This window comes from Cricetulus griseus, chromosome 5 (assembly GCF_003668045.3).
Source record: "Cricetulus griseus strain 17A/GY chromosome 5, alternate assembly CriGri-PICRH-1.0, whole genome shotgun sequence".
In the NCBI taxonomy this organism is placed as follows: domain Eukaryota; kingdom Metazoa; phylum Chordata; class Mammalia; order Rodentia; family Cricetidae; genus Cricetulus; species Cricetulus griseus.
The window spans coordinates 57513253-57539399 of record NC_048598.1 but is presented as its reverse complement, the minus strand read 5'-3'; the positions used below and the strand labels follow the sequence as shown (position 1 = coordinate 57539399).

General features: G+C 40.2%; 1 protein-coding gene across 3 annotated transcripts; it reads left to right on the top strand.

Annotated features, from left to right (window-relative positions):
- The first annotated feature begins 40 nt into the window (after window positions 1–40).
- On the top strand, window positions 41–9738 carry Fam72a (family with sequence similarity 72 member A). Of its 3 annotated transcripts, none has more exons than XM_027417674.2 (4): window positions 44–988; window positions 2303–2380; window positions 4355–4440; window positions 9539–9738. In XM_027417674.2, exons 1-4 carry the CDS (start codon window positions 837–839, stop codon window positions 9631–9633), a joined length of 411 nt encoding a protein of 136 aa, XP_027273475.1. In that variant the 5' UTR covers window positions 44–836; the 3' UTR covers window positions 9634–9738. The 3 variants fall into 3 exon arrangements, with proteins under 3 accessions (XP_027273476.1, XP_027273475.1, XP_027273474.1); XM_027417673.2 differs by having other exon boundaries at window positions 4316–4440; XM_027417675.2 differs by lacking the exon at window positions 4355–4440 and having other exon boundaries at window positions 41–988.
- Window positions 9739–26147: the final 16409 nt, after the last annotated feature.

Sequence of the window (26147 nt, the reverse complement as noted above, 5' to 3'; positions counted from 1 at the left end):
GGGAGAGGCCTCTGAGCTCACGTCAGGAGAAGGCCCCTGGCCTTCCAATGTGGGGCTGGGGCCAATTCTGGTCCTCCCAATCCGTGCTCGGCGCCGGCAATTCAAACTGACAGCGGGTTAGAAAAAGCCGAGAAAGCGGAAGAAAGAGCAAAACCCGGCGTGAGCGGTGATTGACTCCAGCGCGGACCGAGCCTCATCTGCGGCCTCTTCCCCCACCTCATCCAACACTACTGCTCACTCCGGAGCGGCCGCAGTGGGAGAGACCCCAAGGGTGGCAAGTGCGCGAGCTGAGGGGGCGAGGACGCCGAGAGCCGTGGTGCAAGGAGCAGGCCCGCGGCCGAGCTCGGAGAAGGGGGCGCGTGCCGAGAGCTGAGGGCCCTTGAACCCTGCGAAGAGGCCGCGTGGAGCCGAGCAAGGAATTGGAGCGCTCTGCGGGCGGGGCTCGCGCTGGGAGTGGTCAGAGAGGCGAGGCTTTAAAGGGAAGCCCGCCGGGAACTGGGAATCGCTGAATTCGGGGGCGGGAAGTGAAGAGCCGAGGACTTTTGGAGACCACAGAAAGTGAAAGCAGTCTTAAAAGTTTTCCTTCAACCCTGTTTGTCTCTCCCCACCTCAAACGCCATCCTCCCCTCAAGGCAAAAGGAAGTACAATTTGCTCTTCCCACTCAATAAATACTAATTTTACCTTTCCACCCGAAAAACAGAACTCTTCTTAATTTTAGAGCTTAGAGAACTCAAGGCCTCCCGACTTGGCCGTTAGCCCGGGGGAATCAAAACACGAACGGTATTGCTTGTTTCCCCCCTTTCCAAATTCTGTACCTCGTTCTACGTGGGACACTATGTCTGCCAACAACTGTACTTTCAAGGACCGATGCGTGTCCATCCTTTGTTGCAAATTCTGTAAGCAAGTTCTCAGCTGTAGGGGAATGAAGGCTGTTTTGCTGGCCGATACTGACATAGACCTTTACTCTACAGACATCCCTCCTACCGAGTAAGTCCAGTGGGTAGCCCTTTAACTAACCGGGCAGTAGGTGGCATGGATCCCTGGGAATCAAGGTTATCATTTGGTGTTCCAGCCACTCCCAACAGTCTGATGATTCCCTTGGAGTTTATCTAAGTGGTCAGACTGTCTGGACGAAGTCTGTGGTTTACCCAAAGTGGTCAGTACTGAGGTCATGCTTCTAGGCACTTACAGTCACGTGACCGTACATCCCTTAAGTTGGCTCTTGAAGCTCATGCCTTATCCAAACACCCTTTCTCACTGAAGCAAGTCTTCAACAGTCACTTGGAAAGAAGCGGGTAATAATTCATTCAAAGTGAAATTCATTCAAAGTAATTAATAATGATAGTAAGTTTGAACTTTTTAAACTACAGACAAGGAAAGCTATATATATAGCCTATTCACCCATTGAAATCTTTTGTGAATTGGCTTACATGTAGTCATTTGTTGCAGAAATAACTGGGTAATATTTGTGTATGTGCACTTGTGTGGTGCCAAAAAAAAAAAGCACTAGATGATAAAATCGTAGAACCTACCTAATGTCCCAAAGGTCCTAGGATCCATGTGTTATTTTAGTTAGATATGCCCACACACAAATATGAAATATTCTTCCATCTTTATAAGAATTGTGATCATAAGGAAGTCTTGGCTGAGTTGTTACATATTAGAGTCTAGCATAGAATCATGCCTTTTGCATTCCTTACGTTTCTTTGTTGGAGTTATAATCACATTGTATTCATACGCTAAGGATGTGTGAACCAGTGAGTGCATTGGTCTTTAAGATTTATCTTATTACTTTTTTCATTGTGTGTGTTTGAAGGGTGGTGGATATGTGCACAGATGCCCTCGGAGGCTAGAGGTGTCCCGAGAGGGCAGTTGTGAGTTGCATAATGTGGGTGCTGGAAACTAAACTCCAGTCCTCTGCAAGAGCAGTACATTCTCTTAAACACTGAGCCATCTCTCTGGCTCTCACAGATTGTTTTTTAGTAGAAAATCTGCCAAATGTTTATAGTGAGCACAAATTATTACCCAATTCTTACAAAAATTCCCTATAATTATATTTTATAGTCTAGTTTCTAGTTTTGTGAATAAGATAGAATTCTGGAAATATAGCTCAATGGTAGAGCAATGGTATTATGCTTGCCTAGCATTTTTAAGATTCTAAGTTCCATCCCTAGTGGCTCTTGACCACACACACACACACATTTTTTAGTGGGAATGAATATACAGCAAGTTTTTATCTTTTGTTTCAGAATTCAATTCTTTAGTATATTTGACTGCCTGTAAACTTTTTTTATCCTCCAGCACTGTGGATTTCATTGGAAGATGCTATTTCACTGGAATCTGCAAATGTAAACTGAAGGACATCGCATGTTTAAAATGGTAATCTGTGCCACTGTTGTAGATAGCCAGAGTTTGGAAGGTAGATATTGACACCAAAACCCACAGAAGATTCTGAGGGATGTATCTAGCATTGATATAACTCAGACAATGAGCCATTGAAAGAATGTTTGTTTCTTAGAACTATTTTTAATTTATTTATTTATATATTTATTTATTTATTTATATGCATGGATATGGGTATATAGCCTGTTTGTGCCATGGCACATATGTGGAAGTCAGAGGACAACTGGTTCTCTCTTACCATAGGAAGCCCAGGAATTAAACTCAGGTCCTCAGGCTTAGAAGCAAGTGCTTTTACCCAGTGAGCCAACTTGCCAGTCCTAGAATTATTGTTTTAAAAGAGTATTTGTGATAGTGTTGAAATACTATTTGTAGTTTTCCAAAGTGCATTCACAAATATCTGCTCCCCAGTAATCCTGTGTAATCTAAGAGGTAACAATGGGATTTACACTCATAAAAATTAGGGAGCAGAGGAGATGGTGCAACTGGTGAAGAGCTTGCAGCAGAAATATAAGGCTCTGAACTTGAGCTGGATGTGGTAGCATACACTTGCAGTCCCCGCTGTGGACTGGCAGGATACACTGCAGCTCCCAGCTGGAGACAGGAGGATCTTCGGTGTTCCCTCTCCAGCCTGCCTAGCCTAACTGACAAACCTCAGATTTTCTCAGAAAAGGCAGAAGGCTCCTGAAGAACTACACCCCAAGTTGACTTCTGGTTTTTACATCCATGCACATAATCATACCACTGTGCCCGGTATCAGATCTGAACCCTGCCCTGTCCTGGTTCTCTGCATGATCTTGATAATACCTTAAACCTCTAAAGCTCAAACTTAGTTTCTGAATGAAAAAATATATATATATATTTTGAGACAGGATCTTACTCTGTAACTCAGGCTGGTCTTGAATTCACTATATTGTAGGCAGAAGTTTCCCTATCCCACCCTCCTGTTCCCAAACAACCAGAAGCTGCTTCCCAAATAACTGACTCGGAGACTTAATGTAAATTATAGATATTCAGCCAATAGCTTAGGCTTGTTACTAACTAGCTCTTACAACTTAACCCATTTCTATTCATCCCTGTGCTGCCCCAAGGCTCGTGGCTTTTACCTCTATCCCATTTTGTCTGTCTCTGTGAGTTTGAGGCAAGCCTGATCTACAGAGTGAGTTCCAGTACAGCCAGGACTACACAGAGAAACCTGTCTCAAAAACAAACAAACAAAAAAAGAAAATAAAAAGAATTTTTACCATCAAGGTATTAACAACTCATAAAAAAAAAAGGAACAAAACATTCCCTGTGTGTTTACTATAGTTAGCATGAGACTCAGAAAAAAATGTGAAAATAAGAAACTTGGTGATTTGCTGAAGACAATCAAACTGTTTTCAACTCTGTGGGGTCTGGAGATTTGCTTCATTTCTGAATTCCTCCAAAATCACTGCAACTAAATGGGAGTTGCCAGCTTACATTTCATTTAAAGGGCCCATGCCCTTACCCCTCACCTACCTCCCACTTTGTTGAAACAATTTTTAAGAGCCTGAACCTATAAAAACCTTATCCTAGTCCCTAAGATAGTGAAATCCTTTACCCATACACCTGAGTTTGTGTAATATATTTTCTCTGTATAGCACATCAGTTTTGGTACTTTCCATAACAAATCACATCCTAAAGCTAACTTCCAAAGAGAGTATGAATAAAATAATAAATGTGCAAATACATTAGTATTGTCTCACTTACAGACTGTATAGGCCTGTGAGTACTGTCAGAATAAGCTCCCTTCTCAAAGCCAGCAACAAACCACTCAGAGGAAGCTGAAACTTCGTGGTCTGTTTACAGTAAGTAGCAGACAGATGCTTATGTGTCCAGCTGTTACCTATTACAGGTGTTATCTACTAACAGTTACTTTTTTTTTTTTTTAAGTGGGAACATTGTAGGCTATCATGTGATTGTTCCCTGTAGTTCCTGCCTTCTTTCCTGCAACAATGGACACTTCTGGATGTTTCACAGCCAGGCGGTTTATGGTATTAACAGACTAGACTCTACTGGTAAGAAACAATTGATGTATATGTTTCCTTGTAACATTTCTCTGCCGGTACCTCCTGAAACCTTCACAGCTAGAGTGTAACCTTGGGTCCCCAAGAGTAAAACATTGGTCTGCTTTCTCCCACACATTCAGTTATGAAACTATCAGCCAAAACTCATCACCACTTATTGCTGAATTGAGGGAACACTTCAAACTTACCTGAATGTCTTAGGCTTTGTTGTTGTCCTTTTGGAACAGTCATACTAAGTAGCCCAGGCTGGCTCAGTCCTCCTACCTTAGCCTCCAAAGTGATTATAGGTGTGTACCACCACACTTGTCATGCTGGTCTTTTTAAACTAGCATTTTATTGCTGTGAGGTCGAACCTTAATGCACATCCTGATTGCAGAGAGCTTTTGAAGACAGTATATGCATAGTCAAGGGCATATGTGTGTACATACATGTGTGTAAAGAAAGGAGGAAAGGGGCCTGCCAGGGCAGTGAGGAATGGGAAGAAAATTGAGTAGCCTCTGTTTGGCAATTCTTTGAAATAAATACATTTCAGGAACTAGAGGGATAGCTCAGTGGTTAAGAGCCTTGCTACTCGAGGACCAGGGTTTAGTTCTCAGCATCCACAATAGGCAGCTCATAACTGTCTGCAATTCCAGTTCCAGGAAATCTGATGCCTTCTTTTCACTTCCACAGGCACCTGCATGCTTGTGGTGTGCATACAGACAAGTAGGCAAGCACACATACACATAAAACAAAGTTAATAAATTTAAAATATATATTAGCATGTGCATTAATAAGTTACAGTAGAATTTTAGTCAAGGGAAATATTTAAGGCCAATGTGTTACGCAAATTATGTTAGTAAGAAAATGTGCTAGGGCCTAAGAACACATAAAACTCAGTGGGTAATAGCTGCCCAAGGCTAAGAGCTTGAGTTTGGACCCCCATCACTCATGAAAAAGCCAGGCATAGGTCGGGTGGTGGTGGGTTACACCTTTAATCCCAGCACTTGGGAGGCAGAGGCAGGCAGATGTCTGTAAGTTCGAGACCAGCCTGGTCTACAAGAGCTAGTTCCAAGACAGCCTCCAAAGCCACAGAGAAACCTTCTCTCGAAAAAAACCACAAAAAAGAAAAAGAAAAAGCCAGGCATGACTGAGTGTACCTATAACCCCCTTCACTGAGGGACAGAAACAGGACCTTCCTGACAATCAATCTAGACAAAATAACAAGCTTCAAGTTCAGTGAGAGACTGTCTCAAAGGCATAAGTAGAGAGTAATACAACAAAACACCCAATATCCCCCTCTGACCTCTGCACACTTACTGTATAGACATACATATAGAAGGAAAATATATTATAGCCACACAATGGTGGTGCATGCACCTTCAATCCCAGAACTTGGGAGGCAGAGGCAAGCAGATCTCAGTGAGTTAGAAGCCAGCCTGGTCTACAAAGCATGTTCCAGGACAGCAAGGACTGTTATAAAGAGAAAATCTGTCTGGAAAAACAAACCAAAAAAAGTATATTATAGAGTTTTAACATCTTTATTAGATCTTATTTACAATGTGGGGTGTGTGTGTGTGTGTGTGTGTGTGTGTGTGTATACATGTGCCTACACAATAGCATGCATATGAAGATCAGAGGACATCCTGTGGGAGTTAGTTCTCTCCTTGTACTGTGTAGGTTACAGTCATCAAACTCAAGTTATTAGGCTTGACAACAGGTGCCTTTATCCAACGAGCCATCTTACTGAGCCCATTATCAGTTATTCTTCTGTGTTTGGAACGGGGTTTTAGGTAGACCAGGTGAGCTTCAAACTCACTGTGCAACCAAGACCCAAGCCTGATTTTATGAGGTCCTGGAGTTTAAGTCCAGGACTTTGTGCATGCCAGACAAGCACTTTAGCAACTGAACTACATCTCTAACCCAGCATACTCCTTTTAAAGTGTGGTGTGTGTGTGTGTGTGTGTGTGTGTGTGTGTGTGTGTGTGTGTGTGTGTGTGTGTGTGTGTGAGAGAGAGAGAGAGACAGAGACAGAGACAGAGACAGAGACAGAGAGACAGAGAGAAGGAGAGAAAGAGAGAGAAGGGGGGAAGGAGGGGAAAAGGGAGGAAGGGAAAGAGAGATGCTTTGATAGACCAAGAGATCATGAATTTCAAGCTTTAAGTTGTCAAGGGTTTTAAATGCTCCAATTATGCTTGTGTTTTTAAGACTGATTTTTTTTGCTGGGTGTTGGTGGCGCACGCCTTTAATCCCAGTGCAGCACTCGGGAGGCAGAGGCAGGAGGATCTCTGTGAGTTCGAGGCCAGCCTGGTCTCCAGAGCGAGTGCCAGGATAGGCTCCAAAGCTACACAGAGAAACGCTGTCTCAAAAAAACCAAAAAAAGAAAAAAAAAAAAAAAAAGACTGATTTTTTCTTTTAATGGCCCAGGATTCAAAAATGGCTCTCAATCCATCACTTTGGCCTTTTAATTTAAAACTATGTATATTAAGATGGTCATTTTCAAGCAAGGACCCTTCTAACTCCCCTAAGTAAAATACAGGCTCCTACTTTAGGCTTTTCACTTTATATTTGTGTCTCCCATGGGACACATTAAAGAAAGTTTCTGCTTTGATACAGTTTTTCCTGCTTTACCGGATTCAAAACACAGGGTGGAGATTTTTCAGTTTTGATTTACTTTAAAATATTGGTCAATTTTTCAAACATAAAAGACCAGCATTCTTTCTTTTGCCCTGACTCTAATCCATGAGAAACAGACGTAGCACAGGATTTCCTTCCTCCGTAACAGAGAGGAAGGTGGCTCTTCAGTCAGATCCAGTCTCCTCATTTATTTTTTTCTCTTTTGAACCAATTGTGCTAAGTTGCTTCATAGTTCCTGAGTACAAACTCCAAATATGTCAAACTTCTTTGTAACTCTAATATTGTGATTTAAACTAAAAGTTCCTAAATGCTTGTCAAAGGGAGGTTTCTAATGGCTATGGAACTGTCCTTGAGTCTCCTGAGTTATATTCACCAAAGGAATGGATGCACAAATCATACAACATTCTAGAATGTTCAGCATGAAAGTTCTCTAAGAAGCCTATGTTAGCCTACACATAGAAGCCTGATTTCCCAGATCTTTCCCAAATACACTTGAGAAATCTCAACTCAGATTCCCTAGAATATCCCAAAGGTATTGGGCTCTCCATTTTCCTTTATGGATTCTAATTTTCTGTTAGATTTAGCCTAACAATTCCTTGTTATCTGGTCAGCCCCTCAGCATAGGTTTCCCCAAGCAGATCCCCATTTCTTCTTGGGGTGAAAATTAGGAAATGTTTTTATCCTAACCAATTCAGACATGCAACCATTATGGAAAAGAACATGGTAGATATCTATGTATTCTGTCACTTCAAATAAGGACTAACTTCTTGCCTGATTAGATTGCAATATCTCTGTCAAACAATATAAACTTGTGTATTCCCACTGCTTCAACCATGTTCATGTCTCTTTTGGTGCTGAGGCAAATCAGGCCCAGAAATGATGGGCCATATTCTCAACATATTTTAAAAGAGTTAGGCAGACAAGATGGCTCATCAGGTAAAAGCATTTTCTGCACAAGGCTGATAAACTGAGTTTGATGCCCGTTAGAGGTGGAGGTAGGAGAATTGCCTGGAAACAAGAAAGACCTTGCCTCAATAAGGCAACCTCCCTTCTCTACTCCAGATGTTCGACGCAGCATGTACACATCTGCTTCCCACTGGTTAACTTAAGTTAAAAATAAAATATTTTCAATGAAACACTGTACAGAATAAAAAAAGTAAATGAGTTAAATCTGCACCACATGTCAAAAAGACAAAACTCAGAAATAAGGTGAATGAGATTACTTAGAAAAATACATATAGTATAGTACCATTCCATAACAATTTTAGCCACTTAGAAATAACATGAATGAGATAAATTCAAAAATATGTGTGCAGCTGGTGCACGCCTTTAATCCCAGCACTTGGGAGGCAGAGGCAGGTGGATCTCTGTGAGGTCTCCAGAGCGAGTTCCAGGACAGCCTCCAAAGCTACAGAGAAACCTTATCTTGGGGAAAAAAAAACGTGTGTGGTATAATGCCATTCTATAAAAATTTTAGCCAGATGTAGTGGCACATGCTTGTAATCTCGACACTTGAAGGTAGAGGTAGTTATTCAAGAGTCCAAGGTCACCCTCAGCTACATATTAAGTTAGAGGCTAGTTTAGGCACATGAGGCTATCTTAAGAAACAAACAGAACAATAACACAATTTTAAATAACAAAACAGTAATAGCTATTGTCTACAGTTGTGTACACTTGTAGTAAAAACGCTGACAGTGGCAGAAACTGGATTCAAACCAGTCTCCAAGTCCTGGCTCATTCTGTGCCACCATGTGGTCTTCATCTCAGTGTAGAGTGGAAACCCAGGGCTGGTAGTCTTTTGCTCATACTACCAGCTAAATAGCTTGAGATGGTCTCATGACAGTTTTTTATTCTCTCCTAATTTTCTACTTTTAGTCATCTCATTATCCTTAGTATGTTTGGCCTAATACTATATACCTGTGCACCTGTGCAGAATTCTTTGATATAAAAGCCAATTATATATATATATATATATATATATATATATATATATATATATATATATATTGATATATGTTGTTGTTTTTCAAGACAGGGTTTCTCTGTACCCCTGGCTGTCCTGGAACTCACTCTGTAGACCAGGCTGGCCTCAAACTAAGAGATTTTCCTGCCTCCACCTCCTGAGTGCTAGGATTAAAGGCAGCATCTGACTGAAATATATTTTTAAATTATCAATGTAGATTATGAATGGCATTGTGTAGCTGGAGGCAGGGTTGGGGCAGATGGAACTCCAGAGTTCCTTTTGAGCTCTTAAGAGTCTAACATTCAAGCTCTTGCTTAAAAGAGTTTAAAGAATGCTCATGTTGTAGATGGGTAACATTAGATAGTTTTATTTGTAAGACATAATTCCCTGCTGTTGTCTTTACTAGTAATGTCATAGTTTATATGAGAAGTTTGGCATATAAAGTTTTATATGTCATGCTCTGAATTGTAGTAGTAAGCACTAAAGAACTTTATGACCTCTTATTTTCAGGTGTAAACTTCCTACTTTGGGGCAACTTGCCAGAGACAGAAGAATGTACAGATGAAGATGTGTTAGAAATGTCAGCAGAAGAGTATATTCGATGAATGGATCATGATGGATATGTAATGTTTTATAGTTTTTCTATTTAAAATATTTAATTGGTCAATTTTAACATTGCCAATAAAGATTTGCCAGTGGTTTAAACAATGGAGCATTTACTCTTTTATTTGCGATTTCAAATTAATTTTCTCAATTTAACTTAAGCCAATTCTTTACTTCTATTTCTTTTTTTCATATTTGATAGCAGCTTTTCTTCCTTTTCTACTGTCTCTTCTTCCCTTCCCCTCTGCCCAGATATATATTGGTATATTCTTGACTTCAAATAGGAAATTTCACCTGTCACTCGGCTACCTTCCAAATGGAGAGTTTTTCTATAACTTGATGCTAGATAATATGATTCTATATTCCTGAATAAGAACATTAATACCCACTCCTATGTCAGCCACACAAAATATGCAGCTCAACTGAATTTAATAAGGATTAAAAAAAAAAGCAGGCTGTCAGGTTTCCATGGGTACTGGTTATCATAAGCTGTACTGGTAATGACTGCTTTAGTATGGAAAGTGGTGTTAGACATGAGTTTGTCAGAAAATTATCAATGTATGTTGTTTAGTAATGTTAGTTATTTACATTCTTCTAAAGCCATTATAGATATTATGCCTTGAGAACCAGATAAAACCAACTTTCATCTTTAAGTTATCCATTCTCTAGATATTTTTCTGTGAATAGCAAATTCGAGTTGAGTAGTCTAGGTCAAAACTTATGATAGGAAAAAACCTAAAGAAATGATTGCTTAACCACCATACATTATAAAAAGAGTTTTCCCTCTTTTTGCATTGTTTTTGTTTCTGTTTTTGAGATAGGGGTCTTGCTCTGTGGCCCTGGCTGGCCTGGAACTCACTACATAGACCAGGCAAGCGTTACATTTGTAATCCTTTGTCTCAGCCTCCCCAGTAGCTAGCACTACAGACCAATACCCAGGCCTGGCTTTAATCTTTAATCTTGTACTGGAAAAAAAAGTAGATTCTTGGAAAGGCTTTAAAACAACAAAAACAAAGTTCATAGCAATATATATTCTTCAATTAACTTATTCAATTAAAGAAAAAGTGTTTAGAGCTAGAGTTGAGAATGTTAAAATTCAAGCTAACCTTCAATAGAATTTGTCTGTTCCCATGCAGCTCAGGTCTTGATGTGCTGTTTGACTTGGATTCTCTGTGAAGAGGCAGTGCCAGACAGAGGCACACTGACTGAAATAAACCCGAATATTCCATTGCAGCTGCACAGTATTTAAGATTACTCAGCTACTTTTCTATGATTCTTTTCTAGGAAAGCCCATTTTAGGTAGCAAATGAATTCATACATTTTTATCTAGAGAAATACATCCATAATGCTTTCTTTTTCATTTCTTTATTTTAATTAGAAAGAAAATTATTTTACATGTCAATCCCAGGTCCCTCTCCCTCCCCTGCCTGCCCCCAACTAACACCCTACCTATCTCATACCATTTCTGCTCCCCAGGGAGGGTGAGGCCTTCCATAGGGGGTCTTCAAAATCTGTCATATTCTTTGGGATAGGGCCTAGGCCAACCCCCTTGTGTCTAAGCTCAGGGAGTATTCCTCCATGTGGGATGGGCTCCCAAAGTCCATTCCTATGCTAGGGATAAGTACTGATCCACTACAAGAGGTCCCATAGATTTCCAAGGTCTCCTCACTGACACCCACATTCAGGGGATCTGGATCAGTCCCATGCTGGTTTCCCAGCTATCAGTCTGAGAACCAAGAGCTCTCCCTTGTTCAGGTCAGCTGTTTCTGTGGGTTTCACCAGCCTGGTATGGACCCCTTTGCTCATCAGTCCTCCTTTTCTGCAACTGGATTTCAGTACAGTTCAGTGTTTAGCTATGGGTGTCTGCTTCTACTTCCACCAGCTGCTGGATGAAGGCTATAGATGTCTTATGAATTAGTCATCAATCTCGTTATCAGGAGAGGGCATTTAAGGTAGCCTCTCCTCTGTTGCTTAGATTGTTAGTTGGTGTCATCTTTGTAGATCTCCAGACATTTCCCTAGTGCCTGATTTCTCTTTAAACCTATAATGTCTCCCTCTATTATATTATCTCTTATCTTGCTCTCTTTTGTTCATAATGCTTTCTTTTTAAATTTCTTTCCTTCAGTACTGGGGATTGAACCTGGGGCCTCAGGCTTGCTAGACAAAGGCTCTATCATGAAACTACCCCTTCTAAAATAAAAGCAAATTACATAGTCTGGAAAGACCAAAGCAGAATCATGTATGTGTGTAGATAAGCATTTGTTTTCTGGTCCTGGCATAATTTGTAGGTTTAAAATCATCTATGCATTTGTTGTCTTTTAATATTCCATTCATCAATTTGTATTAGTCTCCTGTCATGTGGCAAAAACTGCACAATATTCTGCTCACACTTGACTTGGGAACCCTCAGGGGTTGGGGGAAAGCTCTAATTCCTGACAGCAAGTGAGTTAACAAAGGCATGTGTAAAGTGCTGGGGTTCCAGAGACAAAGCACAGTTACCCCAAGTAATACGAAAGAGTGGGAGTTGAGAAATCCTTGAAAAAGAAATTATACTTGAGACAGGTTTTGTGCACAGGAGTTTACCAGCTGGGATGAGAGTTTAGAACAGAGACCACATGAAGAAATGGATGAAAAGATAAAATTATCTTGATTACTTGGGAAATTACAAGTGGTCCCCATACCTTGTAAGGAAATAATAAGGATTAATTCAAGATAAAGCACAGTTTGTCATTGTCTAGTTTAGACTTCACCCAGAAGCAACGTAGTTATTGAAGTTTTTGGCCAAGGAGCTAAAATGACCAGATTCAGGACAATAGTTATTTTAAAGTATAATCAAATTCAGTTTTCTAATGTTCTTTCTTTGAGGAGTATAACTTGACTGTGAAAATGGTATTTCTTCACTCTCTAAACACATGTACATCTTGAAGCTCCCTGAATCTTGTCTTTCAGAGAGCCTCGGATCTGCAAGGGCACTGCCTGTTTTTCCTTCCCATCTCAGCATTCCTGAAGTTCAAGGAAGGGACAATGAGCTTCCTTGATTTTTCTGCCACTTTATCTTTTCCTCAAACCAGTTTCTCAGCCCCAGGCTCTATTGAGGCATCTTGGGTGGGACCCAATTTTAAAGCTCTAATGTTTTTAATAAACCCTTGCCTCTTAAAAAAAAGTCCTTAAATATTAGCATTTTATGGAGATTATCCTATTAGAACTGATCTTTTGACCTCTGAGTCACAAGGGACTGATTAAGAATAATCTATATTTACTTCCCTTTGGTAAGAAGGCAGTGGCAATAATATGTAAACCATGATATAGAAAAACAACTAAGTGTAGGTTGCAGAGGTTTGTAGGAAATGGATTGCATGTTCTTGCTTCAGTAGTGAATTACTTGATGAAGGCTCTATGTTTTAACATTCATGCTCATAAAAGGAAATATTTTCCTTTTCTGCCTCCCCCTCCTTCTCTCTCTCTTTCTCTCCTCTAAAAGCAGATTAAACCATAGTTTCTTTCTTTCCTGGTATTGAGTGTATGCCAAATCTACCCTAAACTGCACAGATGGAAAAAATTAGTCTATGTCTGTGGTACCTCTGGGGTTGAATATTTTTAGTGCTTAAATCTTTAGCTAAAGGTTCTTTCTTCTAACACTAAAGAATGAGTTTATTGTTACTCAGTGTACAAACTCACTGATGTAAAAGTTAACAGTATCATGTTTTTCTGTTTCACTGAGAATTATCACATATTCTTTAATTCTCAGAATCCTCTTGGAGTCATCATTTCATTTCGACTTTACAAATTAAGAATATCTCCTCCTAAGGATTCACTATTTAACACAGGTTGGCCTTGAACTCGCAGCAATCCTCCTGCCTCATTTTATCTAATGCTGAGGTTACAAATGTTCACCACTATGCCCAGCTAAGCTAAAAAGAAATTCTTAGTTCAAACACTTAAAGAATTAAAAGACTCTAAATTAGATCTTAGTGTTCTCATTTTCGTTTAGGGATCTCTTTTACATCCCTAAGTGGCCCTATACTGAAAACCATTTGTTTTTCTCCCCAGCTATAAAACCTAGGACAAATTTTCCAGGTCAGTGCTTTTTTTTTTCTATTTTGCTCCCCATCTCCTGCACTGGGAATCAAATTCGTGGGGGCTTATGTGCACTAGACAAATTCGTGCACTAGACAAACACTATACCACTGAGCTACATTCCCCAATCCAAAGACAAATTTTTTCTCATTCCCAAAATTCAGTTACTTTAATTTACCCATTCAAGAAATATTGATGGCCCTCCTTGTGCACAAAACAGATGCTAGAAATACAGCATTAACTAAACAAAGCCCCATTCTCATGATACTTGAGGAGAAGGAAGAAAGTTTATTGAATATTTACTGTGAGCCAACCCTCACTCAGAGTGCTTTCTTTGCACATAATTCCTAACAGATAGTCCCTATCATCCTTGCCATAAAAAATATAAAATAAACAAACTGAGGCAGAAAGGTTTTTTTTTTTTTTATTTTTCCCTAAGCTGGCAGGGCAAGTAAATGACACCACTGTACAGTTTAGAGTGGCCCTAATTAATTAGCTTACAACTCTGTTTCCTTATGTTCCCAGTGTCATTGACTTCCACTCAAATAAGTCAAGTTTTCCATGAGCAATCTCCCAGTACATATGTTTCCCTATTATCCCTCGGTGATTTTGTTTTAGAGATGAGAACAACAGCATCTAGCTTTTTAGTGACTGAGGTTTTGTTTTGTTTTGTTTTTTAACCCCACAACTGATGAGAAAGCTAGACTTACACTTGATGAGAGTGGGAGGCATTCTTAATTCCCAGCTTTGCTATATGTCTATCTGTAAATGAAGTCATTTTCACCAGTCCAGACTTTCATCTTCCAAGTTACAAATGTTCACAGTTAAGTGAATGCCTGTGCTGTAAGCTGTGTGCATTTTTCAAAAAATGAATCAAACGGCCACCTTTTATAAATGTCTCTAGTCTCTGTTTTCTTTGTTTTCTTTTTAATAAAAAATGTGTCTTTTCTCTATTGTGGGTTTTTATTTGTTTATTTTTTATTTAGTCTCTGTTTTCTGGCAAGCTAATATTTAAAATCTATTGATGCTTAGTTTCAGAAGCTATCTTGCCTTAAACAAGTATTACTTGATTTTCATGCAAGATTATACATATATTGCAAATAAGAAGAGCAAATACAGGTATCAAATCTATGTTCAAACTTTGCATTTTGGTATTTGTGGCAGAGTGGCTTGATAAATAGCTAACCAACAGTCGGATTTGCCAAGGATGAGCTCCACTGAAGTTTGCCACCAGAATGTATCTCTCTGCCTCCGTTCACACAAATCACTTCCTCGGCCAAGGGACGCACAGCAAGCAGGCATATGGGGATGATTCACTTGAGGGAAGTTGTACCCAGAATATCCCAACAGTTTGCTTTCTGCCCCTCTCTCCTTGCCATGCTTTTTCTCCCCAGAGGAAGCACCTGTTATGTCTGTAACACCTGAAAAGTACTCCGAACATTGCAGGAGATTGCTCATGCGTGGGTGGATTTCCAGGGTGTTCAGTGAAATTAAAAAAAAAAAAAAGGAGAAATATTCTCAGACATTGGAACATTGCCTTGTCTTATAAAAATTGGTCTGTAACCACATTCACAAATACCTTAGAACATTGAGCTACAGATGGAATTCAGTAGAAGACATACTGAGCTAATTTCCTTTGTACAGCATAACCCAGAGAAATCAAGCTGTCAATATCCTCAAGAACAAGCCTGCAAAGAGAGGAGATAGTAAAAGCTACAGGGGGCAGGAATGATTAAAAGTTTGGCCTTTGGGAGCCTCTGTCCACCCTCCCAAATCCATTTCTAATGAAAATTTACTGTGAACAAACAGATCGAGCATGTTTGTTTTGAGATGATTCTATAGTAGCAGAAATGGAGGAAACTATTAAGCTGAAATAATCTTGAATCTGAAAGCATTCTGAACACCTCAGGGTATATTCATAAAGTCAAATGAAAGAAACATAGGATTCTAGGCACACAGAATGTCCTACTCAGGCCTAACTTGAGGCTGATATCTCTAAATCATGCTTTTTATTTATTGATCATTGGTTAAGCCATTTAGCCCATATTTAATGAGTTTATTTTATATGAACATTATTTTTAAATATTACAGGGTTTTTTTACTTTGGGGGAGTTGTTTGTTTTGTTTTGTTTTGTTTTGTTTTTTTGAGAGAGTTTCTCTATGGCTTTGGAGGCTGTCCTGGAACTAGCTCTTGTAGGCCAGGCTGGTCTTGAACTCACAGAGAGAGATCCGCCTCCCTCTGCCTCCTTTGTGCTAGGATTAAAGGTGTGTGCCACCACTGCCCAGCTAATATTACAGTTTTTTTTGAAACTCAAAAGGGAAAAAATCCTTCAGTGCTTTTCTGTAATACATTTTAAAAAGTTGTTTTAGCTGGATGGTGGTGGCACATGCCTTTAATCCCAGCACAAAGGAGGCAGAGGCAGTTGGGTCTCCATGAATTCAAGGCCAGCCTGGTCTACAGAGCAAGTTCCAGGACAGCTAGAGCTACACAAATAAACTCTGTCTGGAAAAACAAAATGCTATTTTTTTCCTAGACTCCCTTGCAGCTAGCAGTTTGGACATAATTTACTTTTTGCTAGGTATATGCACACACGCATTTGTATAGTTTTGATTCCAGAACCAACTGCAGTGAGGAAAAGGACGGTGACTACATATTGATCACCCATCTTGCTAATCTGAAATGACTCCATGATATGGCTATGAAACGAAGTTACTTCCACATTCCCAGATCATGACTAAGGTGATATGGTAGATTTGCCAGGCAAGGTAGTACACACCTACAATTCCAGCACTTGGGTGGAAACAATGCAATCAGGAATTTAAGGACAGGGTGGGAGGCCTGACCTCCAGAAGACTCTGTTGGAAATTAAAAATAAAAATGCACAGTGGTTCACACCTGTCATCCCAGAACCTGGGAGGTGGAGGAAGAATGATCAGGAATTCAAGGTCATCTCCAGCTATATGAAACCCTTAAAAAAAAAAAAAAAAAAAGGAAGGAAGGAAGAAAGAAAGCAGAAATCATAAAGTAGTGGCAGTAATTGGGCTGGAGAGATGGCTCAACAGTTAAGAGAACTTATTGCTCTTTCAGAGGACCCAAGTTTGGTTCCTAGCACCCACATAGAGACTCACAATGGCCTGCATCTCCAGTTCCAGGGAATTTGACCTGTAAGGACTCCCTAATGAGTGGGATATACCTGAACTCATGTAAGCAAGCACACATAACTTAAAATAAATGACAGAGAAACCTTTCTTTAAGTGGTAAGTGGCTTCTTATTTCTAGAGGCCATGCCTAGTACTTGCCCCTTCAGAATATGCAAGCCTTAAATTCCCTGTTATCAGGGAATTTAAATTCTTTCAGTTATCAATTGCTGTGTAATAAACATCCCCCAAACTTAATTAGACTGAGTGGTTCTGTTGATCTCATCGGACCTCCTGTGTGTGTGTGTGTGTGTGTGTGTGTGTGTGTGTGTGTGTGTGTGTGTGTGTGTGTGTACTCAACTCTTAATTGTGCTGGGTTAGCAGGCCCTAGGTGATTTCACTCACAAAATGGGATGCCCTAAATTGCCGAGCCTTTTCTCCTATGTTCGCCTTCCCACCATCTCAGTAATCCAGTTTGAGGGTTTGGTTTGGTTTTTATGTAGTGGCTGCCTTCTAAAAGGCTAAAAATATGAGCTAAATCTGTAAGTTGCACGGCATCACTTTTGCCTCATTCTGTTGGTCAAAGTCAATCATAAGGATGGCCTTGATTCAAAGGGAGGAAAAAATAGACTCCCTCTCTTTATGGGAGCTGTGGCTAAGTCATATTGCCAAAAGTCACATGGTACAGGAGGGATTGTTACAGCATCTGTCTACCACAACTATATTTAGTTCTTTGCCCTTATGGAACAAGGGACCATTCCTGCTGGAAAAAGCAGGGGCATATACACTTACAAGCAATTTGTACTCTCAGAGGGACATATATTCTCCTTAAATACCCAGAGAGATGCCTATGGTACACTTTATGAAGTAAAACAGTGATCAGCACTTCTTTGTCTTAATTATAAACTGCGGGTGCACCTTCCATATACCAGGAAGACAGCAGTCAGTGTTTCAGTGAGGGGCTAGAAGATTAAATGAAAAGCAATCACTTAACAGCCTGCCATGCAATTTATTCTCTGCCCAAATTAAAATTGCTTAGTCCTCAGTAAAGGGGAAGCGACCATCTCTGCCTATACCGGTATTCATACAAAACTATTTGGTGACAGAAAAGCTGGATCTCAAACATAGAAATGTGTAGATATTTCCATTCCTACCCAATCTGGGACTATGAATCAAGTGTAATTCATGGTCGAATTATACCAATTCATTTTTCCTTTTGGCAGTTCCTGGGTTTAGTGCCAATTATCCCCGAGACTTTTTAAAGGCCTCTGCTGCAGAATTGAAGCTGGGTTCTTTGTCGGATATTAGAACTCTGTGATCCCAGATGATAGCTGGTTTGAAATCTAGCAATTACTTGTGTGGTATACTTTAATCAAGAGTATGCTCACTAGTCTAACAAGCGTCCACACCCATTATAAAACATTACTCAGGCTCTGCATCCTTTTGCCCCCACTCTGTTCATAGGAACCTGATAAGATGCTCAGTGGGACAGAGGTAGTCTTCCCTTTAGAGCTGGAGCTTCACCTGATGATGGTGTGGGCCCAGCCGGAGGTCAAGTTACCAGTTTTTGCTGTTCTCCTGCATATTAATCTTCTGTCTGGCAACCAGCTAGCAATTAATCCTCCTACATAGCATGTTTCTATTTGCAAGTATTTAGGAGGGTCAAAGACTTAAATACTATTCCCCCAGAAGATGCCAACAAAGTCTGGATGGAATCACCATCCCTGGCAGATTTTGCCAGCCTTTGAGTTAGCTGGTGAGATGTAATGGACACTGATATACTGAAGGCTGAGTCGAAAGGGGACTAAGTCCTAATCGCTGTGGGCCTTGGACATTATTTCAAAACAAATAATGGGGTTAAGCAATGTTTTCTGAGATGCTTCCCAACTCTAGCATTCCACAGATTCATTTAATTTTTTTTTTTTTTTTTTTTTTTTTTTTTTTTTTTTTTTTTTTTTTTGCAGAGAACTTCTTATTTGTCTGCCAGGGTTAATGATATCCATTTGCAAGGGCTGCTGTGACAAAGCGCTACAAGCTAGGGGACTTAAACAACAGAAATGTGTTGTCCTGGAGTTCTAGGAGCTGGAAGAACAAGCTCAGGATGTTGGCAGGGCTGGTGCTTTCTGACAGCTTTGCCAGAAGAGCCTGTTCCTGGCTTCTCTCCTTGGCTTGTAGGTGGCCATTTTCACATGGCGTTCTTCCTTTGTGCGTGTCTGTCTCCAATTCCCCCTTTTTATAAGGACACTCACATTTATCTCCAAACAAGGACACATTTTCAAATATGGAGAGTGCAGTCTTTAACATATGTATAGTAATGGAGACAAAACTAAACCCAGAAGCCCAGACACGGTGATGCTCACCTGCAATCTCAGAATCAGGACTACATAGTGAGGCCAACCTGGGCTACATAAGGCCTTGTCTCAAAACAACCATAAAATTCAAGTATCTAATATAAACAGAATAAAGAGTGATGACTGGAATAGCTATGATGCTGGTGACAGAGGCAAGTAAGTATAGACTGCTGAATTTATAATGTAGACGTTAATGTCCTAAGCCTACACTGAGAGTAATGTTGATCTCCACATTTGGATCTGTGAGTCAGTTGTTTGGAATCCTTCTGAACCTGAAAGTCTTAGCTTTGCCCTGCATCTCTATGTCCTTTCATCTGTCTTTATAACCAAGTGTGAAACTTCTTGAACAATAAATAGTTCTGTGATTATTTGACCAATTATTGTTCAAAGGGAGCTGCTGAAGTACTAATTATGTAGGTCATTATTTAATTAAATGACCTATGGAACTTTGATTGGGTTTGGCCATCAGAGAACATAATTATGCATGGAATATGCTCCTCTGTGTTAACAGGGAACTCCTAATCATATAATGTTATTTCCATATTTAAAAAAAAAAAGTAGATTCTGCTGATAGCTGGGCAGGGGTAGCCCAGACCTTTGGTCCCAGTACTTAGAAGGCAGAGGCAGGTGAATCTCTATGAATTTGAGGCCAGCCTGATCTACAAAGTGAGTTCCAAGACAGCCAGATCTGTTACACAGCGAAACCTTGTCTTGGGGGGTAGAGGGGAAGATTCTACTGACTCACAGGTACACATTTAGCTTCGGTGAAAATTCAATCAGTGTGAACAAGAACCCAGTGGAGATGGAATTAAGTATTATCAATAAAGAAACTGACGGAAGTTGAGAGTTTCCAACAAAAGTACACTTCTCTCTCATCACAGGTCTCTTTTAGAGCCTCTTCTAGCCTGGAAATCCACTAGGTGGAGCAAAGGACCAGGAATTGCTGACCCAGGGTCTCTACCAGGAAACCAACCGGCCCAACTATTCCTTTCCTCTAGACCTAGGCAAACACCGGCAGGAAACTGAGTTTCTGAACTACTTGAGATCAAATGTTTCCTAGTCCTTAAAGCAGACGGTAGCCCAAGGAATAGAGAAACACAAATTTGCTGAGCAGGCCACATGTATCAAGTACACAGGAGGCACACCCATCTGGGACTAGTTCCCCACTGGCTTGGCTCTCAGTACAGATTTCCTTTCTGCTTTCCATTGGTGACAGATGGAATTTAGGGGCGGGGCTCTTACCAAGCTCCTGTAGCTGACAGATCCTATGCTTAGATCATCCATCGCCCTTTCTCTGCCTGCTCTAGACGTTCCTGAGTACTGGTAGCAACCTGGTTCTCATTTAAATATATTTTTCTTTGATTCCAGGCCCTTGGATTCTAACACTTCCTTCCTTGGTTACAATCTTGCATTCTTTTCTATGCTTACGGGTTGGTTAGCTGAACACAGGCCAGGAACTTGGCTGATTCTAAGTGAAGCCTGTTACTGTGCAAAGAGAGACTACCCGTGTTTCCCCCTTCTGTCAGCGGCCTCTGTTGGCCCCTGCATTCAAATTGCAGATGTTAACTGTCTCATGTCTCAGTCCAAATCTGCTACCAACATTCCATAACACAGGAGTCCTTATACTTACAGAGAGAAATTTGGTGGAGGAGGAGAGCTCTAACGTTGAAATAACTCATCTTTATCACTCCATCTCTGTGGTGGAATTTTTTTTTTGAAATATCAATTACATAGGTTAGGTAAATGTGTAGTAATTTCTCGCCTTAAAGTACTTCTTGCAGAATGATTATGCCATCTTTGGATAAAATCTGAACTCACCAAAGGGGATGTTATCTATGGCTTTGAAATCAGAAAGGACAGGAAAGGAGAACATTTCTCAAGAACATAAGAAGTTTGTCATCGATGAATACGGTGGCACTCGCCTTTAATCCCAGCACTCAGAGGCAGGCAGATCCCTGTGAGTCTGAAGCCAGCCTAGTCCACATAATGAGTTCTAGGTCAGTCAGAGCAACATAGAGAGACTGTCTGGAGAAGAAGAAGAGGAGTTTGTTTTTCATCTAGGGTGGAATAATGAATGGCTGTGGGTCTCCTTCTCAGCTTTGGTGTCATGGAAACCCTAGGACCAGACAAAAAATGCAAACTCACTATGTAGCCAAAGCTGGCCTTGAACCCTGGTTCTTCTGCTTCTATCACCCAAAGACAAGTGCATGCCCCTCTGTCACCCAGGCTTCTGTTCTTCTGTTCTTATAAACAATATAGTAATGGAAAATTTTCTAATATGGCTTTAAACATGTTTGGAATATCAGTGAGATAAATTCCTAGAAGAGGAATTACTAAAACCTTTTTGTTTGTTTTTCAAAACAGGGTTTCTTTGTGCAGTCCAGAGCTAACCATGTAAACCAAGCTGGCCTTGAACTCAGAGGTCTACCTGCCTCTGCCTCATAAGTACTGGGATTTAAGGTGTGTGCCACCACCGCCCAGCTTGAAAACCTTTTGTATATAAAATTTATCAAGTTACCTCTTAAACACCAAAGTAAACTGCCACCACCTTTATGTAAAAATATCAACAGAGGGGTTACTCACTTTTAAAATTATAATCAATATACTAGTATCCTCTTATGATTTTTTAAATTTATATTTATCATAAGCAAAAGATTGAACACATTTTTATATTTTAAAATCTCATTTATGAGCTGGGATTGACATGTGGAATGGGCTTGTTTCTAATTTAAATAAACATAAAATAAAAAGAAAACACCAAAAAAAAAAACTCATATATGTTTCCTTTTTGATAGGTCTTCCCTAAAATGGATTGTTCAGAAGTGAAGGGACTCTATCTGCCAGTTATATGAGGATCCTTTTAGTCTCATCACCAGGAAAAACATCTGCCAAAAACATCCCAAGCTGCTGGCAGATCCATGGTGTGCTGTACTCTGAATTCCTTGAGGTTTCCCCAAGTCTGCACCAAGGAGTCATAGGGAGAAGAGCATTGTCTTCTCTAGCATGGTCACTAGTGGAGAGTTCCCAGGGAGAAAAGGCTGAAAATAAGATACTGTGTGGCCACGCCACTGGATGTCATTGTTTTGGGAAGGCAGAGGTAAGGAGAGCTTGGATAATCCTTTTGCATCTGAGACATTCGGCAAAAGCTTTCAGAGGTGAGAGAAGCAGAAATCTAATTTTACAGAATGTCTGAATAATTTTTAAATGCTGGTTTTCTGCTATGATACTTGCTATAGTTCTTCTGAGAAAGTAAAAGAACAGTGAAATCATAATGGATCAGCCCTATCCAAAGAACCCCTAGGAAGCCATAGATTCTATTCTCTGGACTGCTACCTGCAAGGGAAGTGGCTCCAAAGAACAGCACAGGGGAGCCAGCAATAATCCAAGGAAGAGGGAAGCAGAATTGATGAACAGGAGCTGTTCTGTCTACACACACTGCTTCTTTTCTGGGAAGGGAACACTGTTAACTAGGAATCCAGATCCTAATTTAAGGGCACACTTTTCGATTTGAAAATTAAACCAGGATGATTAGGATGCTCTACCTAACACCTTAAGTTCGAGTACACTTGCATGTGTAATCCTCCCAGGGAAATAGTTATTCTAACCATAAGATGGGCAGAACCAAGTATTTCAGGGACCCTTTTACAAGTCACTATTTTACAGATGCCAGAGTCTAAGCAGAGAGTTGTGAGGCTTCCCCAAAGCAGCCTTCTCACCACAGTGAGTCTTTCCATCAGCAAGATCAGCCATCTTGGTCTACTCTTGGCTATAACAGAATACCAAAGACCAAACCTTATTTTTTAAAATAAGAGAGGTTTATTCTAGATTCAGGGAGGCTTGGGATTCAACACCTGCACCTGAGAGGGGCCTGCTGCCATGTCACAGCATGGCAGATGGCATCACATGGCAGGAGTGCCTCTGGGAATGGCCAACAGGCATACACAAAAGCGTAGAGGAGAATGGCTGTTGCCACACCTGCTCTTTGGAGAATGAATCCAGTTTCAAACTAATCTCTTACAGGATCCTCCTCCCACATGGACACCAAATTTCAATTTGAGTCTTGGCAATAGCAAACCATATCCAAACCAAACCATCATATATAGCTTTTGTAGGATTCCTGTTTAAATGCACATTTTCATACCAACTTGTATCAGTCTATGCAGACTGCCATAATAAAATACCACAGGCTGGATGACTTAAATGATACACTTACTTCTCATGGTTCCAGAGATCAGTAAGTCCAAGGACAAGGTGAGTACAGCTTTGGTCCCAGTAGGATGCTGACTACTTTGCAGAAAGTTATTTCCCCGTTTGCCCTTGTGTGGTGTGCATAGAGCTTTAGCAATCGCTCCTTCATCTTAAAAAGGACACATCTCATCATGAGGACTTCATCTTCATGATGTCACCAAACTTAATTACCTTCTAAAGGTCCCGTCTCCAATAACCATCACACTGGCAGTTAGCGTTCCAACATATGACAGGTATCAAAACTCAGTCCACAGCAATATGTATACATTTGTTGTTGTTATTAGACTCCCCCCACCATGAAGCAAATGCCAGGAGAGTAGAGAATCTAATTTGTTGACTTTAATATCCCCACCATTAGACCACAGGGTTGGCTCTGTGAGTAAAGGCAGAATACATCAAGGGTCAAAGGAATCGAATGTGGCAAAAGTATTTGAATGTGGCAAAACACAACACTCCCAAGAAGGGATTCCGTGATGGAATAGATATGATTAATCTGATGGGTTTTTTTGTTTGTTTGTTTGTTTTTGCTTTTTTTAAGATTTATTTATTTATTTATTATGTATACAGTGTTCTGTCTGCATGTGTCCCTGCAGACCAGAAGAGGGTACCAGATCTCATTCTGCATGGTTGTGAGCCATGTGGTCATGTGGTTGCTGGGAATTGAACTCAGGACCTCTGGAAGAGCAGCCAGTGCTCTTAACCTCTGAGCCATCTCTCCAGCCCCGTTTTTGTGTTTTTTTTTTTAAGATTTTATTTATTTATTATGTATACAACATTCTGCTTCCATGTATATCCGCACACCAGAAGAGGGCACCAGATCTCATAAAGGATGGTTGTGAGCCACCATGTGGTTGCTGGGAATTGAACTCAGGACCTCTGGAAGAACAGTCAGTGCTCTTAAACTCTGAGCCATCTCTCCAACCCCGTTTGTTTTGTTTTTTAAAGGATGAAATTTACATTAAGTGGAGAAACAGCTGGTGATGGACTAAGACAGTAGTATATCTTTTTTTCCCTTGGGGAAAAAAAAAAACATTGGTGTCTTTTTAAATTTTTTTGTTTTACTTTATTTTATGTATATGATATTTTGCCTGTATGTCTGTGGACCACTTGCATGCCTGGTACTCTTTGATGCCAGAGGAAGATCCCCTGGACCTGGAATTACAGCTAGTGTCACCCACTATGTGGGTGCTGGATGTCGAACCCAAGTCTGCTTGATGAGTAGCTAGTGCTCTTACCTGTAGAGGCATTTCTTCAGTTCAACACCCAACTCTCACCTGTGGACACATCTGCCAGACAGAAGCATAACAGAGAAATAAGGAAACTAACAGAGGTTATGACTCAAATGAACTTAACAGACATCTATAGAACATTCCACTCAAACACAAAAGAATATACTTTCTTCTCAGCACCTCAGGGAACCTTCTCAAAAATAGACCACATACTCGGTAACAAAGCAAACCTCAACAGATACAAAAGAAATTGTAATAACCCCCTGTATCCTATCAGATCACCACAGCTTAAAGTTAGAATTCAACAGCAACATTAATTTCAGAAAACCTACAAACACATGGAAATTGAACAATGATCAACTAAACCACCACTGAGTCAAGGAAGAAATAAAGAAAGAAATTAAAGACTTCCTAAAATGGCAGCACACATACCCAAACTTATGGGACACAATGAAAGCCTCGCTAAGAAGAAAGTTCATAGCACTAAATGCCTACATAAATGAGCTGGGAAAATCCCACACTAGTGAATTAACAGAACAACTAAAAGCACTAGAACAAAAAAAAGCAAACCCACCAAGGAGTAGATGGCAAGAAATAGTCAGATTGAAGGCTGAAATCAATAAAATAGAACAAAGAAAACTACAAAGAATTGGTTCCTGGAGAAATTCAACAAAATAGACAAATCTTTATCCAAACAAACCAAAAGACAGAGAATATTCAAATTAACAAAATCAGAAACAAAAAGGAGGACAATGTATGAGGCCACTGGCAGTGAGTCCAAGATCTAACTTTAATGCACAAACCGACTTAGTGTAGCCCGTTCTATATGGAGAGACACCTTACTCATCCTAGATGGGGGGTTGAGGAGAGTGTGCCTTGGTCCAGTCTCAACGAGATGATGGGACAAACTTAATAGATTTCCTAGGGGAGGCCTTATCCTGTCCAGCAAACAGATGGGGAGTTGAGTGGAGAGGGTAGTGGGGGGACTGGAATGTAAAAAATAAATTATTAATTAAAAAATAAAACTAGACTCTTTTCTTATAATAAAAGAAAAAGAAAATAGACTTGGAGTGGAAATGGAGAACAGTGGAGACGTTTACAGTTGTACCAAAAGCAAAACATGACACAGCTGGGCTTAGAGATAAAGTGTCATCTTGCTTGTAAGGACTAGGAAAACAAAAGGACACAAATGCCATGTTCACTCTGGCTGGCATTTCATAGTCTTTGTTAAATTGTTGTGATTTAATTTTGAGATGTAGGTATAGAAAAGGAAGGGAGGGTCCATAGGTTGTTAGAGGAAGAAGTGAAATTTGTAGCCAGGTCTGTGATCTATCTTCATTTGAATAATTTACATACGATGAATTCTATAATGCTATATTGTTTATGTATTATGAACTGTATAATAATTTACATACTATAAATTGTACCCATTTCAAATGTAAAACTCAATGGTTTTAGCAAATTGTACCCATT

Coding starts and splice junctions, on each gene's coding strand:
- Fam72a (XM_027417673.2), top strand. CDS start 837: ATGTCTGCCAACAACTGTACTTTCAAGGACCGATGCGTGTCCATCCTT. Junction 989..2,302: donor ACAGACATCCCTCCTACCGA/GTAAGTCCAGTG, acceptor TTTATCCTCCAG/CACTGTGGATTTCATTGGAA. Junction 4,441..9,538: donor TAACAGACTAGACTCTACTG/GTAAGAAACAAT, acceptor TCTTATTTTCAG/GTGTAAACTTCCTACTTTGG.